The 14,258-nt window shown below is 39.9% G+C and overlaps 2 protein-coding genes across 3 annotated transcripts; both read right to left on the bottom strand.

The window, feature by feature from the left end:
* Nucleotides 1-62: 62 nt before the first annotated feature.
* Nucleotides 63-3,186, bottom strand: LOC120013902 (phenylalanine ammonia-lyase). The gene is made up of 2 exons (XM_038865876.1): nucleotides 2,665-3,186; nucleotides 63-1,944 (listed from the first exon to the last, which is right to left on the bottom strand). The coding sequence occupies exons 1-2, from the start codon at nucleotides 3,066-3,068 to the stop codon at nucleotides 195-197; spliced, it is 2,154 nt and encodes a 717-aa protein (XP_038721804.1). The 5' UTR covers nucleotides 3,069-3,186; the 3' UTR covers nucleotides 63-194.
* A 3,104-nt stretch (nucleotides 3,187-6,290) lies between these two features.
* On the bottom strand, nucleotides 6,291-13,830 carry LOC120012018 (ethylene-insensitive protein 2-like). Of its 2 annotated transcripts, none has more exons than XM_038863241.1 (8): nucleotides 13,597-13,830; nucleotides 11,925-12,734; nucleotides 11,739-11,825; nucleotides 11,536-11,646; nucleotides 11,243-11,455; nucleotides 9,970-10,152; nucleotides 7,160-9,859; nucleotides 6,291-6,999 (listed from the first exon to the last, which is right to left on the bottom strand). In XM_038863241.1, exons 2-8 carry the CDS (start codon nucleotides 12,171-12,173, stop codon nucleotides 6,619-6,621), a joined length of 3,924 nt encoding a protein of 1,307 aa, XP_038719169.1. In that variant the 5' UTR covers nucleotides 12,174-12,734; nucleotides 13,597-13,830; the 3' UTR covers nucleotides 6,291-6,618. The 2 variants fall into 2 exon arrangements, with proteins under 2 accessions (XP_038719169.1, XP_038719168.1); XM_038863240.1 differs by having other exon boundaries at nucleotides 9,970-10,155; nucleotides 13,597-13,829.
* Between the last annotated feature and the right edge of the window lie 428 nt (nucleotides 13,831-14,258).

The raw sequence follows: 14,258 nt of genomic DNA, 5'->3' as shown, positions 1-14,258 counted from the left end.
TTGCAAATACGGGAGACTTTAACGGAGTATGAGAATGTGAGGTAAAAATAAGGTTTAGCTAGTTGAAGTGCAACTAATTAAGTACTATCTTTTGACAAAAAAAAAACCAAATCTATAGTCTGTTTATAAACTTGATGATGATTTAAGGCTTAACCAAGACAAGAAAACCATGTTACATACACAATCTGAATTACTTAACAAATTGGAAGAGGAGCACCATCCCAGCTCTTGAGGCAATCCAGCATTGGATCAACAATCTGTCCCAAGCAAATGGCTGTGAATACCTTGTCAAACTCCTCGCCCGGCGAGGTGACCTTCTCGCCGGTCAGAAATGCAGTCCCCAACTCCTCCCTCACAAACTTGTACAACGGGTATGATCGGCATTCCTTGATCCTATTTGGGATTGTGGGATTTCCACTCTCAATCACACCCCTAGCATTCTCAACTTCCTTAGGCAGGACAGCCTTCAGTTCCTCCTCAAATGCTCCAATTTTCTGGAAGACTGAAGTGCTCACATTCTTCTCATTGTCACCATTAGCCAACGCGTGGTCGACGAGGACTTGCCTGAGCTTTTGCATCAATGGATAGGTAGCACTGCAAGGGTCATCAATGTAGGCGAAAACATACTCGCGATCGACAACTTTGAGCAAGTCTTTCTCGCAGAACCTTGATGGGTGAAGCTCACCATTAGCACCAGTAGTAAGAACTCTCTTAGCCACTTGGTTCACAGTGTTCTTCATTGTGTTCTTCAAATTCTCCTCCAAATGCCGCAAATCAATAGCTTGGCAAAGTGCAACCAAGTAGGTTGCAGACATGAGCTTCAAGATATCGACAGCTTCGGCTGTCTTTCTTGATGAAATTAGTCCCAAAGAGTTCACATCTTGGTTGTGCTGCTCAGCACTCTGGACATGGCTAGTGACAGGATTTGCTAGGTATTGGAGCTCAGAGCAATAAGAAGCCATGGCGATCTCAGCACCCTTGAAACCATAATCCAGACTTGGGTTCCTCCCACCGGAGAGATTGGATGGCAAACCATTGTTGTAGAAATCATTGACAAGCTCAGAAAATTGGGCAAACATGAGTTTCCCAATCGAAGCAATCGCCAACCGAGTATTATCCATGGACACACCAATTGGAGTCCCCTGAAAGTTGCCACCATGTAAGGCCTTGTTCCTCGAAACGTCGATCAGAGGGTTGTCGTTCACTGAATTGATCTCTCTTTCAATCGACTTGGTGGCGTACCGAATCACTTCAATCTGAGGACCAAGCCATTGCGGCGAAGTCCTCAAAGCATAGCGATCCTGTTTCGGCTTCTGCAAAGGATCCATTTCATGTAACTTCTTAGCTTCCTTTACATAAGAACTACCATCCAAAATATGTTCCATTATCGCTGCAGCCTCTATCTGTCCCGGATGGTGCTTCAATTTGTGTGTCAAATGGTCAGTAAATTCAGGCTTCCCCTGCATAACTTCTGCGAAAATCGCTGACAAAATCTCGGACAAAACAGCAAGAACATTTGCATCAAACAGAACCATTGCGGCTAGACCAGAACCAACAGCAGTTCCATTCACAAGAGCAAGTCCCTCTTTGGGCTGCAACTCAAAGAACCCGGAAATGATTCCGGCTTTGCGAAAAGCTTCCTGGGCATTAAGGGATTCACCATTAGGTCCAACAGCTTTGGCATTAGGCCTGCCGGTAAGTAATCCGGCAATGTAGGACAACGGAACAAGATCACCGGAAGCCGTGATTGTGCCACGCAGAGGCAAGCATGGAGTGATGTTGTGATTGATGAGCTTTGTGATTGCTTCTAGGATTTCAAATCTGATGCCAGAGTACCCCTGGAGGAGTGTGTTGATTCTGACTAGCATTGCAGCTCTTGTGGCTGAGTTAGGCAGTGTGTGACATGACTCTGTTCCATTGCCAAAGACTCCAGCATTTAAGAATCTAGACAAGAAAAAAAACCATTAAAAAAATGTCACAAAATTAGTTGATAAACAAACAAATATAAATTTTTGTGGCGGCTGTGAATGAAAATTAACCACTTCTCAATAGTCAAACACAAAAGTACAACAGTTAAAAACTAAATTTTGTCCATTTTGGGCAAGTATGGTCCACCTGCATTCCCAAGAATATGGGGATTATGCAATGCAATTTTATGAGGTCCAACTCGCCACCAAATTTCAAACTTACCAATTTAAGAATTTAAAATTGAAAATTGTTCCAATATATACATTCAGACAAATTTTCAACTATTCAAACAGTAAAAATATTGATGGAGCCGGGATCAATATCAGGAATCCACCTGAACAATAAGAAATCTGTTGTCCGAGGGTGCATAGTGGAATAATTTTTAATTTTGGGTTTCGGAGTTGGAACGCATGAATATTTTGTGACTGAGTTGGGAGTTGACAACTCTTTCAATGACCAAAAATTGCATTATCCCATAATACGAAAGAATGGAGGACCAAAACAACACAGCGTGACAAATTGACAAATGCGCCAGATCAACTACCTACCTACATGCCTGGCTGGTCATTCCTCACCTCAGCTCGGACGAGTCAACTCGAAGCAACAACCCACTGTGCGGAGTCAACTCGTCCGAGTCAGAAGCCGATTTTGGCGCATAATCAATGAAGAAGAATATAAGACTGTTTTTGAGCTTACCTAATGAGCTCTCTCTGAAGAGCCGCGCCTTGTTTGGTCCGTCTATGAGAGGTGGCGCCGAAGCCAGTCGTGACGCCATAACTGTCGGTGCCTTTATCCATGCTGTCCATAACCCAGTCACTGCTGGCTTTAACACCGGCTCGAGCAGACTCAGACAGCTGCACCTCAACAGTACCGGACTCAAGTGCCGCAATCGCCGCCACTTGAGAGATAGTCAAGGTCTCCCCGCCAAGCCTCACCACCGGCTTCCGGAACTCAGCCACCATGCGCTTCACTTCATCGACGTGGCTCCCTTTCATAGACTCCGCCGCCAAGCCCCAGTTCAAGGGATCATCATTTTTCACGCACAAACTATCAAACGCACCGTTTTGGTGACCATTCACAATAACTGCCTCTGTACCCATTTGTGTGTGTGTGTATGTAATGTAAATTAAAACTAAAAAACACCCAGAAAGAGAAAAACAAAACACAATGGCTTGGATTGGATTTCCAGAGAGAGAGAGAGGAAATCTAGTGGGTGTGTATGGATTTCCTGAGAAGAGATTGGTGTGGTTGTGGGAGTTTAAATAGAGAGGGAGAGGTTTGTAGCAGATACAGAGCCGTGTTAGGTAAGCATAAGGGGTGGCAGAAAGACAAAAAGAAAAGTGAGTGGGTTGGTTGGTTGGTTGAGAGTAGATCACAGCCGTTGATATGACTAAATCAGTAGATCTAAGGGTCCAGATTAGGTGAGAGTGGACTTAGTATACATCACTGCTAGAGAGAAGGGTAAATTACGTATAATTAAGGAGAGGAGGTGGTAGTGATACACCCAGTGTTTAGGTCAGTTGACTAATCATTCGTTATTTCTGTTTACAATGCGGGGTTCGAATTTCTACCACAACATATTTATGTGTGAGTGTGTGTTGCATGTGTGTGAATTATACGTGCCATAAAAAAAAGAGTGTTATAGTTAAAGAAAGAATCATGAATTTAGATTTAAATAGGTACACCATGATGCTGATTAAAGAAAGGCTGTAAATGGTAACGAAATCTCAAATCTGACGATAAATGCTTAAAGTTAGAGTTAATACAAAGCAACTTTAGATTTTACTTTTAACAATCTTTTTTTTCTCTTACCACAACTCATACTATTAAATTCAAATATTCAATGATGGAAAGTCTATGACTAGTTGAATCATTTAAGGTGGCCGAATTGACTGGCAATGAATCCTTCTAATTAATAAACTAAATTTCAATTATTCACATTAATACCCTGTGACTTATTATATATACTTAAGGGAGAGTGAAGCAATCTAAATATACAGGATTTACATGGACTAAATACTCATGGTTGCTCCTCATCAAAAATACATCATTTGTTGAATAACAAGTCCATCCTCAATAGACCAAAAGGTTGCTATTGATTTGTTGGATGGATAAAACTATTGTAATTAAAAAAATTTATTTAATTTTCTCCAAAACATAATTTAGCCTGCAATATTTTTTTCTTTCTATCCTTTCTGTTTTTATAGAAAATTACATATATATGGCATCAGAAATTGGTGAATATAAGAATAGCATGCTTGTAAATCACTAGCTATGCGAGTGTTAGACCCACAAAGTTGCCCAAAAAGCTTTGCACCTGTAAAAGTTTCTGTTGGTCCTCAAAAAGAAGAAGAAGAAGAAACTTTTAGGGTCCCATCATGCATTTATTTTGTCTAATGCTTGTGGTTTGGTCAAATGAGACCCACTATTGTTTTGTTCTGGATATATGTGTACATATATATATATTCTTTGTATTTGTTAATGATGTTGTGGTCAGCTGGTCAATGGAAACTAACTTTCTTGAAGGAAAAAAGTTAGAAAGCCGGTGGAAGAAGAACCAGCAATTTCCCATGGAATATTTATTGGTGTTGGTAGTGGGCCAGTGGCCATAGTTGTTGAAACAGGGTCAAATGTCTCCAAATTCAATGATACTTCCTAAAAATAGATTCTAGTTGCACTCACACTTGAATTCTTACAAAATAGATATTTCTTCACATTAAACAGAAAGTGATACTTATAGCGAATTTGATTTGATAGCAATTGATACTAACCTTCATTAACAACGCATCATTGGCTGAGATGATCAACTTGTTAGCACAAACGGGAAGTCATGAGTTCAAATTTCACAGGTATTTTCATTATCACAATTTACAAGATAAACTTTTACTCAGCCCAACGTGCATGTAAACGTCACCTTGTAGGGTGATAGGTTCCACGTTAAGAAAAAAATACTGGTCTTCGTTATCGAAAATCAAGTAAGCCAAATGCCTGCATAGGTGGCCATGTCCTCTGGCCTCTTCTTTTACCTAAAAAACAAACTAGTTGTTGTTGAGGAGGGTAGGTGAGGTAAGAGGAAGGTTTTGAGAGGCAAAGAGATTCGCAATTAATTGTTGAATGTCTTGGATGGTAGCTTTCACATGTGAATTGTCCAAACCCACTATGTATATGTATATGTATATGTATATGTATATGCATGTGCATTGTTTGATTTTTGTCTAAATAAAGATGAGAAGCAAAATCATAAGAAGAGAGACTGAGGTCCAGGGGAAACCAGCAAATTGGTTCCACACCAGACATCCCACCTAACCAAACCACAACTCCATGTTGCAATACAATGTGATTCATGCATTGGTGTCCTGTCCTGTTCTGTTCTGTCCCATACACTCTGACTTGTTCCCAATTGTTGAATACTTGACTTTCGTCTAGTTTCCAACCCATTATCCATCATGAAAAGAATAATGAGACTGAAGTTTCCCTTTTATGTTATGAAATTTTAAAGAAATTAAACACAGAGACAAAACAGATATTGTTATGGGGATGGGGAAGGGTAGGTTTGAGGGTGGCATGGAGCATGTCACATTTTTGAGCTGCTAGTTAGTTTATACTGGAAAACAAACAAATTAATCACATGGCAGTGATGGTGACCAATGCAGTCTCTACAACCAGTCAGTCAGGACTCAGTAGTAAAAATAGATTTCTCTGTTTCTTTACTTTTAAATGTGGTTGGGTGTAACATTCATCTCTTTGTTTCTGTCTCTGTTAGTTTTGACACTGTTATGACTTATAATGTCCCACATCTCTTGGCTAACTCAAGTGGTGTGAGTTTATAAGAAAAGGGATAAGTATTGAACCGGCATAAATTTTCGTGAATGGATCAATTTATCTATTACAATTTTCATCTATTTAGCTAATATGGCAGCAAACCATAAAATCACATGGCATGTTAGTAACGGAAAACAACTGCCACATTAACAAAAATAGATGGGATATGTGCATAGGAGCAAGCGGTATAGGAAAGTAGAAGTTCAGGGGACAAATTGATTCTAAATGAAGTTCAGAGGATAAATTGACCCATTTAAGTACCGTTAAGTGAGACGTCTCACGAAAAAACAAAATCATGAGGGTACGATGTATTCACGGGAATTGATGAACCCAAAACGGACAATAATGTTAGAAGAACAAGATCGTGTAGACTCAATGTACTCACAAGACACAAAGCGGACAACATTGTTAAATTGAGCGGGTCAAATTGTTATGTACAGATGATATTTTTATTATGAAGGAATTGAGAGGGATGAGGAGAAGTAAGTAACTAGAGAGATGAGAGAGAGATTTGACCAATAACTGAAATCATTTTGCCGAACAAGAATTGCAAACCAAATTTGCCAACTTCTAACCATTTTCTTTAATTTTGCTGCAATTACATATCCACTGATTCTTATCCTCTATGTATACATAACATACAAGGTCATAGAATTTGCAGCAGGGAAATTTGGTAAACATGAAGAAGAAGCAGGGGATGAGGGGAAGAAACTGTAAAGAAGAGGAGAGTATGTGAATCCAACCTAGCAAACTCCATGAGCTGCTTTCCAAAATCTAACAGCTCAAACAGTGATGAACGATATTGGGGTCGGGACTGTGGGCAAACGTCTATGAACCATAGGTAGTACCGGGTGTCGAAACTCTGCGTGAACCACTCCCTTCATGAGACACTGCAGGCTTGTTGGCCAATCGTCTCTTGTAGCGTTTCAGTACAGAAGCCAGATTCTCCTTTCCCTTGGGGTAAGCAACGTCACCAGCAGCAGTGCCTGACCGACCCTTCCGGCAAGATATTGATATCTCTACATCCTTGACTGTCTCTAAAACCATACACGCAGTTGTGCATTTCCCCCTGCCTGGTTTGGCAGCTGGGGGCAACATGCCATTAGCAACAGGTGGACTAGATCTCTGCTGATGCGACGCAGGTATCTGAAGGCAGAAACATGGAGACACGGGACTACGGGGCTTTGAGAATGCTGGGTCTATAATTCCCTGTCAATGAGATATATAACAATCAAACATGGTCAAAATCCATTAAGGAAAAAAAACCAAAAATTTTTGAAAAGAAAAACGACACTCTCAGGAAGAATTAAACTTGAACCTATGAATATATTATTTAACCATGCCCACCAGATATCTGAACAAAATTTACCTGTAAACGATTCAGGACATAAGTATATTTTCCCCACAGCTCTGGTCGGCTTTCCATTAAAGATAGGTCAAGGATTCGATGAATGCACCACACTCCAAAGCTTATCACCAGATCTGGTTTCCAAATACAACCCTCGCCACAATGAGGAACTGAAGAGATCAGAAAACCTGCCTCATCATTCTTTAAAGCAGAACCAGACATCCTATCAGAAGGCAAATAATGAGGTTCACCCATGTGGTCCACCTGGTTCTCAACTTCATACAAGAACCTCTCTCTTGCAGCCACCCGATCAATCAGGTCTTCATCAGCTCCATCATTTTGTGTAAACAGCCAATCAGAACCTTCCAATTTAAGTAACTTAACGACACATAGTCTAAGAGACTGAAGAAGTTTGCCCTCAGAACGCCCAACAGAACTAGTTTCTTGAGCAACTGAATTAGATCTACTTCCCATTCCATCACTCACAGTAGCACGATTTTTATCAGCCACACCGAACTGCTCAAAAGGCTGTTTGGACCAGAGAGATCCAGAGCTGGAGCTAGAACTCAATTGGAAGGACAATGGGTCTCTGTATGCTTTTGACGGAGAGAGCACATCAAAAGCCAAGGGGGCTCCAGCCTTGGATCCAGCATTTGCATACAAGGATTGGTCATAGCTTGTTCTACTTACTGATGTTCCATACTTTAAGGAGTTGTTCCATTGCACACTCTTATCAGACATGGGTAAGTCCCGATAAGGAACAGAGAGTCCTGAAATGTCTGGTAGGCTATGATACTTCTTCGTATTGGCGGACGTACCAGTATTATCAGCAGGTCCTGAAGAGGATACACCATAATATGGTCTCTCTGATTGTAATGGACTGATTCTGGATACTGCATGGCTCTGAAATCCAGGTGCTGGTGTGGCACTCATCCCGTTTTGCAATTTTTGCCCCAAAGCAAAAGCAAGGGAGTCTCTATAGTTTGCAGGCCCCAAGGTTGGGGAACTCTGGACTGATGACTCCATTTGAGGATGCAGGCATTCAGCAGTTCCCTCCTTAAGACGATTGAGATGAGATGCAATTTGATAACCATGTACTGTTGCTGGCTGATAATCCCAGCCATCAGAAGAAGGGAGACTGCGCAAACTAGAGTAACGCCTCTCACTGGAATCATAAACATTGGGGCTAGAATTCTGAAAGGAGGCATCTAGCAACTGCATGTGATTGGACCACAAGGTGGAAGACCCCCTTTGAACGCCATATGATGAGTCAATGCCATGTTGCACCCTCTGCTGTTTGGGAGAGTCATATAAACTAGGATTAATCAGAGAATCACATCCACTTCCTCCTAAAGAAGGGAAATATCCACTGAATTCTTTCCCAGAACTCTCAACTTTAAGTGATGCTGGGGCAGCCTTTGAATCAACTCCTAGCATCACATCCATTTTCTTGGCCTTTGCTTCCTGCGTTACTTGTCCATGGGAATCATACAACTGTCTCCAAAACTCATCAAGAATAGTAGCTAATTGACGCCTCGCAGCACGTCCCAATCCTGCTAATCTGGACAGACTTCCAGCACCATTACCACCTTCATCACTTTTTCCACTGAGACTCCTAAATGAACTAGGGCCATCAGAAGCCAACGATGAGATGCTGCCAGGAACCTCTTTGGATGATTCTTCAGGCTCCCAAGAGTCTCCCTCCACCACATCGTCATCTTTTTCAGCTCGTAGGTCTCCCTCTACACCCATTGTCTTCTCAACTGGCTCTGTAATTTCAATTTCAGTGGTTATGGGGCCAGACAAATCCCTAACAGTAACTTCGCTAGCTGCCACAAGTACAGGTTCTGCCTCAGCAGTGGATAATGATTCCCCTTGACCACATACTGGTGGGTTGGGTAAAATAAAACTAGAGTTGTTTTCCTCAATGGTAGTCAAATGGAGTTCCTGATCAAACTTATTTCTTTTCTCAGGTAAATCACAGTCAAAATTTTCAACAGGCACGTCTGACTGACTCTCCACTAACCTTCCTGGTGTCGGTAACTGTTCCTCCGGAACAATTTCCTCCCCATAATATCTAGTATCACTTAAATCATTTTCCTCCCTCTGTATGGAGGCTTCAGGTACCACTTTCTGTACATCCCAGCTCCACATTGACTTATCAAATTGGACACTTGCACATTTTAATGGGGTTGCCGCAAGCCAAAGCATCAAACCGAAAGATAAACATGCAGTGATGAGGAGGCTGACGTAAGGGACAGAAGAGCTATTCCCCATATTACACCTCAAATTACTCACCCAGTCACTATTTCCAAATATCATCTCCGTAATGAATATAATCTCGAGACCTAGGATTCCCACGAATACAATCAGTATTAAGAACTCCACAAACTGGGAAATTTTGTAGATGCCCATTATTGGCCGTGAGGAGGCAATGCGGAAAAGGGGAATCACAGAAGATGGAAGCAGCAGCGCTACCATAACCTGTGTAAACATAAGTAATTGATAAACCCCCTCAGCTCCTGAAGTGCACACACAATAAAGGGCTGGAACAGCAGCGATAATTCTGATTGTCGCCCGATGAAGCCAACCAGGTATCTCCAGCCGGAGAAAGTCATGTATGACTGCTTGTCCACCAATATTCCAAGTTAATGCTGTGATTTGATTGGAACAAAAAAGCACTAGAGAGAAAGCTAAAGGCGCCACTGGGCTTCTAAAAACCTGGAATATTCATGCTTCATATCAATAGAGGTTGTATATTGGATAACAGGCGATCAAGCATGACTAGGAAAAATGCCAAAATAAAAATCCTATTCAGAAAAGAATTGGACCTGTTCCATTAGTGACAATGCATCAGGAAAAGTCAGCAATACAAGCCCAGTACTGTTGAATACGGTGGCTGCAGAATTCATAAGCACATAATTCACCAAGTAAATTCCACTGAAGATACAGATGATGGCCAAAAAATGGTCATGACAGAAGGCACTTTTTGTGATATCTGGTGGTACCCTATGCTGCTGCAAGAATATCAAAAAAAAAAGAAAAAGAAACAAGGATTAAAAAAACTGAATCAGAATATGATTGGTGCACATCAATTAGCTCATCAGACAACCACTTAGAGGACCGTCATAACTCTGAACGCAGTTATGTAAAGGGGTACAAGTCCAAGTTCCTCTCTCTTTTCAATCTTGAGTTTAAAACATTATTTAGGAATTAGGATTTACATGGGAATCGAACAAACCTATGCCAGCCACAGGACCAAAAAAAATGGGGATTTTGCAAACAGATATGAGAACAACACCACTAATGATAAAGTCTCACACACCTAAATATTCACCAGTAGAAGTTAATATATGACATAAAAATGATTAAAGACCTCAAAAAGTTTTTATAGTGTGATACAGAGTCATAGATGCACACATCAACAAAGTAGACAAGTTAGAAAAAGTAAATAGTGTCAACAAAAGAACATTTCATTCCAGAATTATGACAAACATAATACAGATTAAGCCCCAGAAAGAAAAGGGTCGGTTTTTTCAAACTATGGCATCACTTTATATTAATGTTGAAGTGTTGAACAACTGCCCTCTCCACCACCATTAAACATTAAGTTACCTCCATCTATGGGTTATAAAGTCCAACATGAACCAAAAAATCACAAAGAAAAAATTAAAATGAAGAACCAAGTATGCCTGGTACTTTACACCTGTGTCCTACCCACCCGTTAACATGGGTAAGTAACTAAATTAAAAAGCTATATTTCGACACCCTATGTCTCGTTTATTACCATATCTGTTCTTGACTATTTGTGTTAATGCACATCAACACAAACATTCTCAGCTCTACGATACTCATTCTTTGAGCATATTGCCTATTGACCCAACATTCCGTAATATGCATCATTGCAAGGCATATATTAGGCCTATGGAATTTTCCCTTTTGCTTCAAGGGTACCCTTCAATCGCACTAGACACCAATGCACTCTTCCATTTCATCCACCTAGTTTCAATCCTATTAGCAACATCCACATCAAGTATGGATTAACTAAGTGTGCAAACATGGGCATAGATAAACAGGCAAGAAGGATAAGACAGAGACGATCACCTGAACAAGAGAAGAATGGAGGTAAAAATTATGAGGCATAATACTTGCTCCAAGAAGACTCATCACTGTGAATGCACTCTCCCCGCTTAGCTTTGTCAGCATCCCACTCATAGAAAGAGGGAATTCTGGTTGACTTATAAGCACTCCAATAACATAACAAAGCATAATAGAACCAGCAATAAATACGCACAATCGATTTGCCTTGCGATTCTCCTAGAATATCAGAGAGAAAGTAAATCATGGATGAGATTACCAAAGTGAATCTATAACATAGTGCATGTGGTTAGACTTACCAGAAAAGAGGCAAAAAGTGGAAATAAAGCAGCATCAATTGCGGTTAAAAAAACACAAGTAGACAAGTCCACCCCGAAGATAAGATTTAGGCCGTGTGCCACTCCCAGCATCTAGTATAATCCGAAAATGTCAGTAATAAAACAATGAATATACCAAAAGATCACTAATCACTGGCCAATTTGACTGAGAATAAGGAACCTACCATAGTAAGGTCCAATGCAATCACTGAAAACCCCACTTGAACTCCTAGAAACATGCATGTCCACTTGTCATACTCATTGCTGCAAATCTATACCATCACCAAGGAAGGGGTGAAAATAGGATCATTAAAACCAAAAATAAAAAACATTAACATATGCAGAACCCTGAAGAAACAAAAAAAGTGTACCTGAGCAAGATCTCTTCCAGTGACTATACCTATACGAGCTGACAAGCACTGGCACAAAATTGAAACAATATTGAAAATCAGCATTAGTGCTACCAGATCAAACCCATATTGCGCACCTCCTTCAATAATTGCCACCCACTTTCCAGGGTCCACATATCCAATTGAAATCAGAAGCACAGGAACAACAGCGGGAAGTACTCGATGAAGGACACCTGACTGATGTTTAGAATTCACCATCCAAGCTTCCATTATGTTGATCGGTAGTGTGAACAAAATGCTAGTACAACTTCAGTAAGATGCTTAAAAAACACCCTCCACGTCAACCTTGCAATAAAAACCAAGCTGAGTAAACCGTATCATTTGAAGGAGGATTCCACACTTCAGATGATTCAACTGAACGCTAGCAACTTCCTAAAAAAATTTCTTCAGGGTAAAGCCAAACTTGAATCCACCATCTCCAAAGCATATAATTAGGAATGTAAGATATATCAAAAGACAGCCCAACAGTGCGAGACTTCGAGTACTAGTAAATGCACTTCCTCATACCAAACCCAATTTCCTCCACACATAACACAATGAGTAGCATGCTGACTGCTAGCGTGATAGAACTGTAAATCTGGCAGGTATCATCAGACCGAACTAATGTTTGAATCATATCAAATGCATTCTAGGTCGTGACACTGTTAACCTTGTATTCATCTCTTGATCATGACTACTGAAATGTATACCATAAAGAATACACAGCCATTCAAGGAAGGCTATGGGAAGAAAGTAATTCCTCCCTGGGGCTAGACCTTCCGCATTTCAATTCTGATTCAAAAGAAAGTTCCAATTGATCATTTATATATGACAATATAAATTTTTAAAGATAAAATACTAATTGTCTAGAGACAATAAAACAGATAAAAATACTAATTGTCTGCAACAAAATGAGGATATGATTTTGAAACATCATAAGCTAGAAACTAGAAAGAATATAATTTCCAGGCATACGTGGGGTTTAAATAGGTATTAACCAGCAAAAATACTTGTACGAAATTCGGACTTAACTCGTGTGCAGATTATAACGGACTAATAAGGTAAAATACAGCGAAGCAAACCCGTTAAGAAATTCCGCATATGGAATTGCAATTACCCATCGTATCCGATTAACTTTCGTCACTAATTCATATGTTTAGCCCATTATAGAAGCAACTCAAGTTAACTAACATAGAGACATCACAACCTGAAAGTGCTAACGCAAATTAATTGACCCCCGAAAGTACACCAAGCTTAAACCACTACAGCAAGAACATGTTCAAAACCATCAATACAACAAAAACTACAAGCATCTAACACAGACCATCAAAATCAAACCCCTTGAAAGCAAACAAATACTTAAACCTTGTACGAAAATCCATTTCAGATATCCCAAAATCATCATAAAACATCAAAAAACGTATTAGTTACAAAATCACAACAAGAATCAATAATAAAGTCCAAACCCCTCAAAACCCTAAATTTTAGCTGACACGACGACCCACACACCCAATAGCCCTTCCATGGATCCGATTCAACCAAAGAATCCTCATTTCCATAAACCCCGAGGTCGACTGCCTGAACTGGGATAACAATAATCCAGTATGCAGCCAGCCACCAGTTAAAGGGTGTCAAGTAGAAAACAAGTAGTTACCTTTCTCTGTGCTTTAAGCCCTTTCTGTCTGCAATCTGCCAATATCTATCTGTTTATGTACCAAGCAGTAGTAGATCTCAGAGAGCCATATGAGAGAGAGTTATATGTATATGTATATATTTATATATAACAGTTCAGATGGAGGGAGAGAGAGAGAGAGAGAGCAGTCTCTCAGTTCCCTGAGAGTCTAGAAAGGAAAAAGGTTTTTAAAAAGGGAAAATATAATGGAAATGGAAATGGGTTTTTTAAGAGACATCCATCTCCAACGCAGAGGAAAGCCAAACTGCCAAACGTGTAGTTTAAAAGCCACTTAACTTTAACGTTTCTCTTTCACTTCTTGTTTCCGCGGTAAGAAAATTTTTTATTTAATTTTAATAAATAAATTATATATAATAATTAATAAAAATATATATTTCTTTAAGATGTGAGGCAGCTCAGTCTGGGGCGTTGGTGACTTTTTTTAATTATTGGAAAATGATAAAGGTTTGGACGATTGGTATCTAAGTTATTCCAACGATTGAAATGGTGCTAAGGGTAATTTAAATGAAATTATATAGATAGTCGCATTATATGATTATTAAATTTTATATATTTCTTATTAGTTTAATTGTAATAGCTTCACTCTTTTTTTATGTACGTTCCATAAAAGGGCAAACCCGAAT

The sequence above is a fragment of the Tripterygium wilfordii genome, chromosome 13 (assembly GCF_013401445.1).
Source record: "Tripterygium wilfordii isolate XIE 37 chromosome 13, ASM1340144v1, whole genome shotgun sequence".
In the NCBI taxonomy this organism is placed as follows: Eukaryota; Viridiplantae; Streptophyta; class Magnoliopsida; order Celastrales; family Celastraceae; genus Tripterygium; species Tripterygium wilfordii.
The sequence above is the reverse complement of the archived record's forward strand: the minus strand, read 5'-3'. Positions and strand labels throughout refer to the sequence as shown.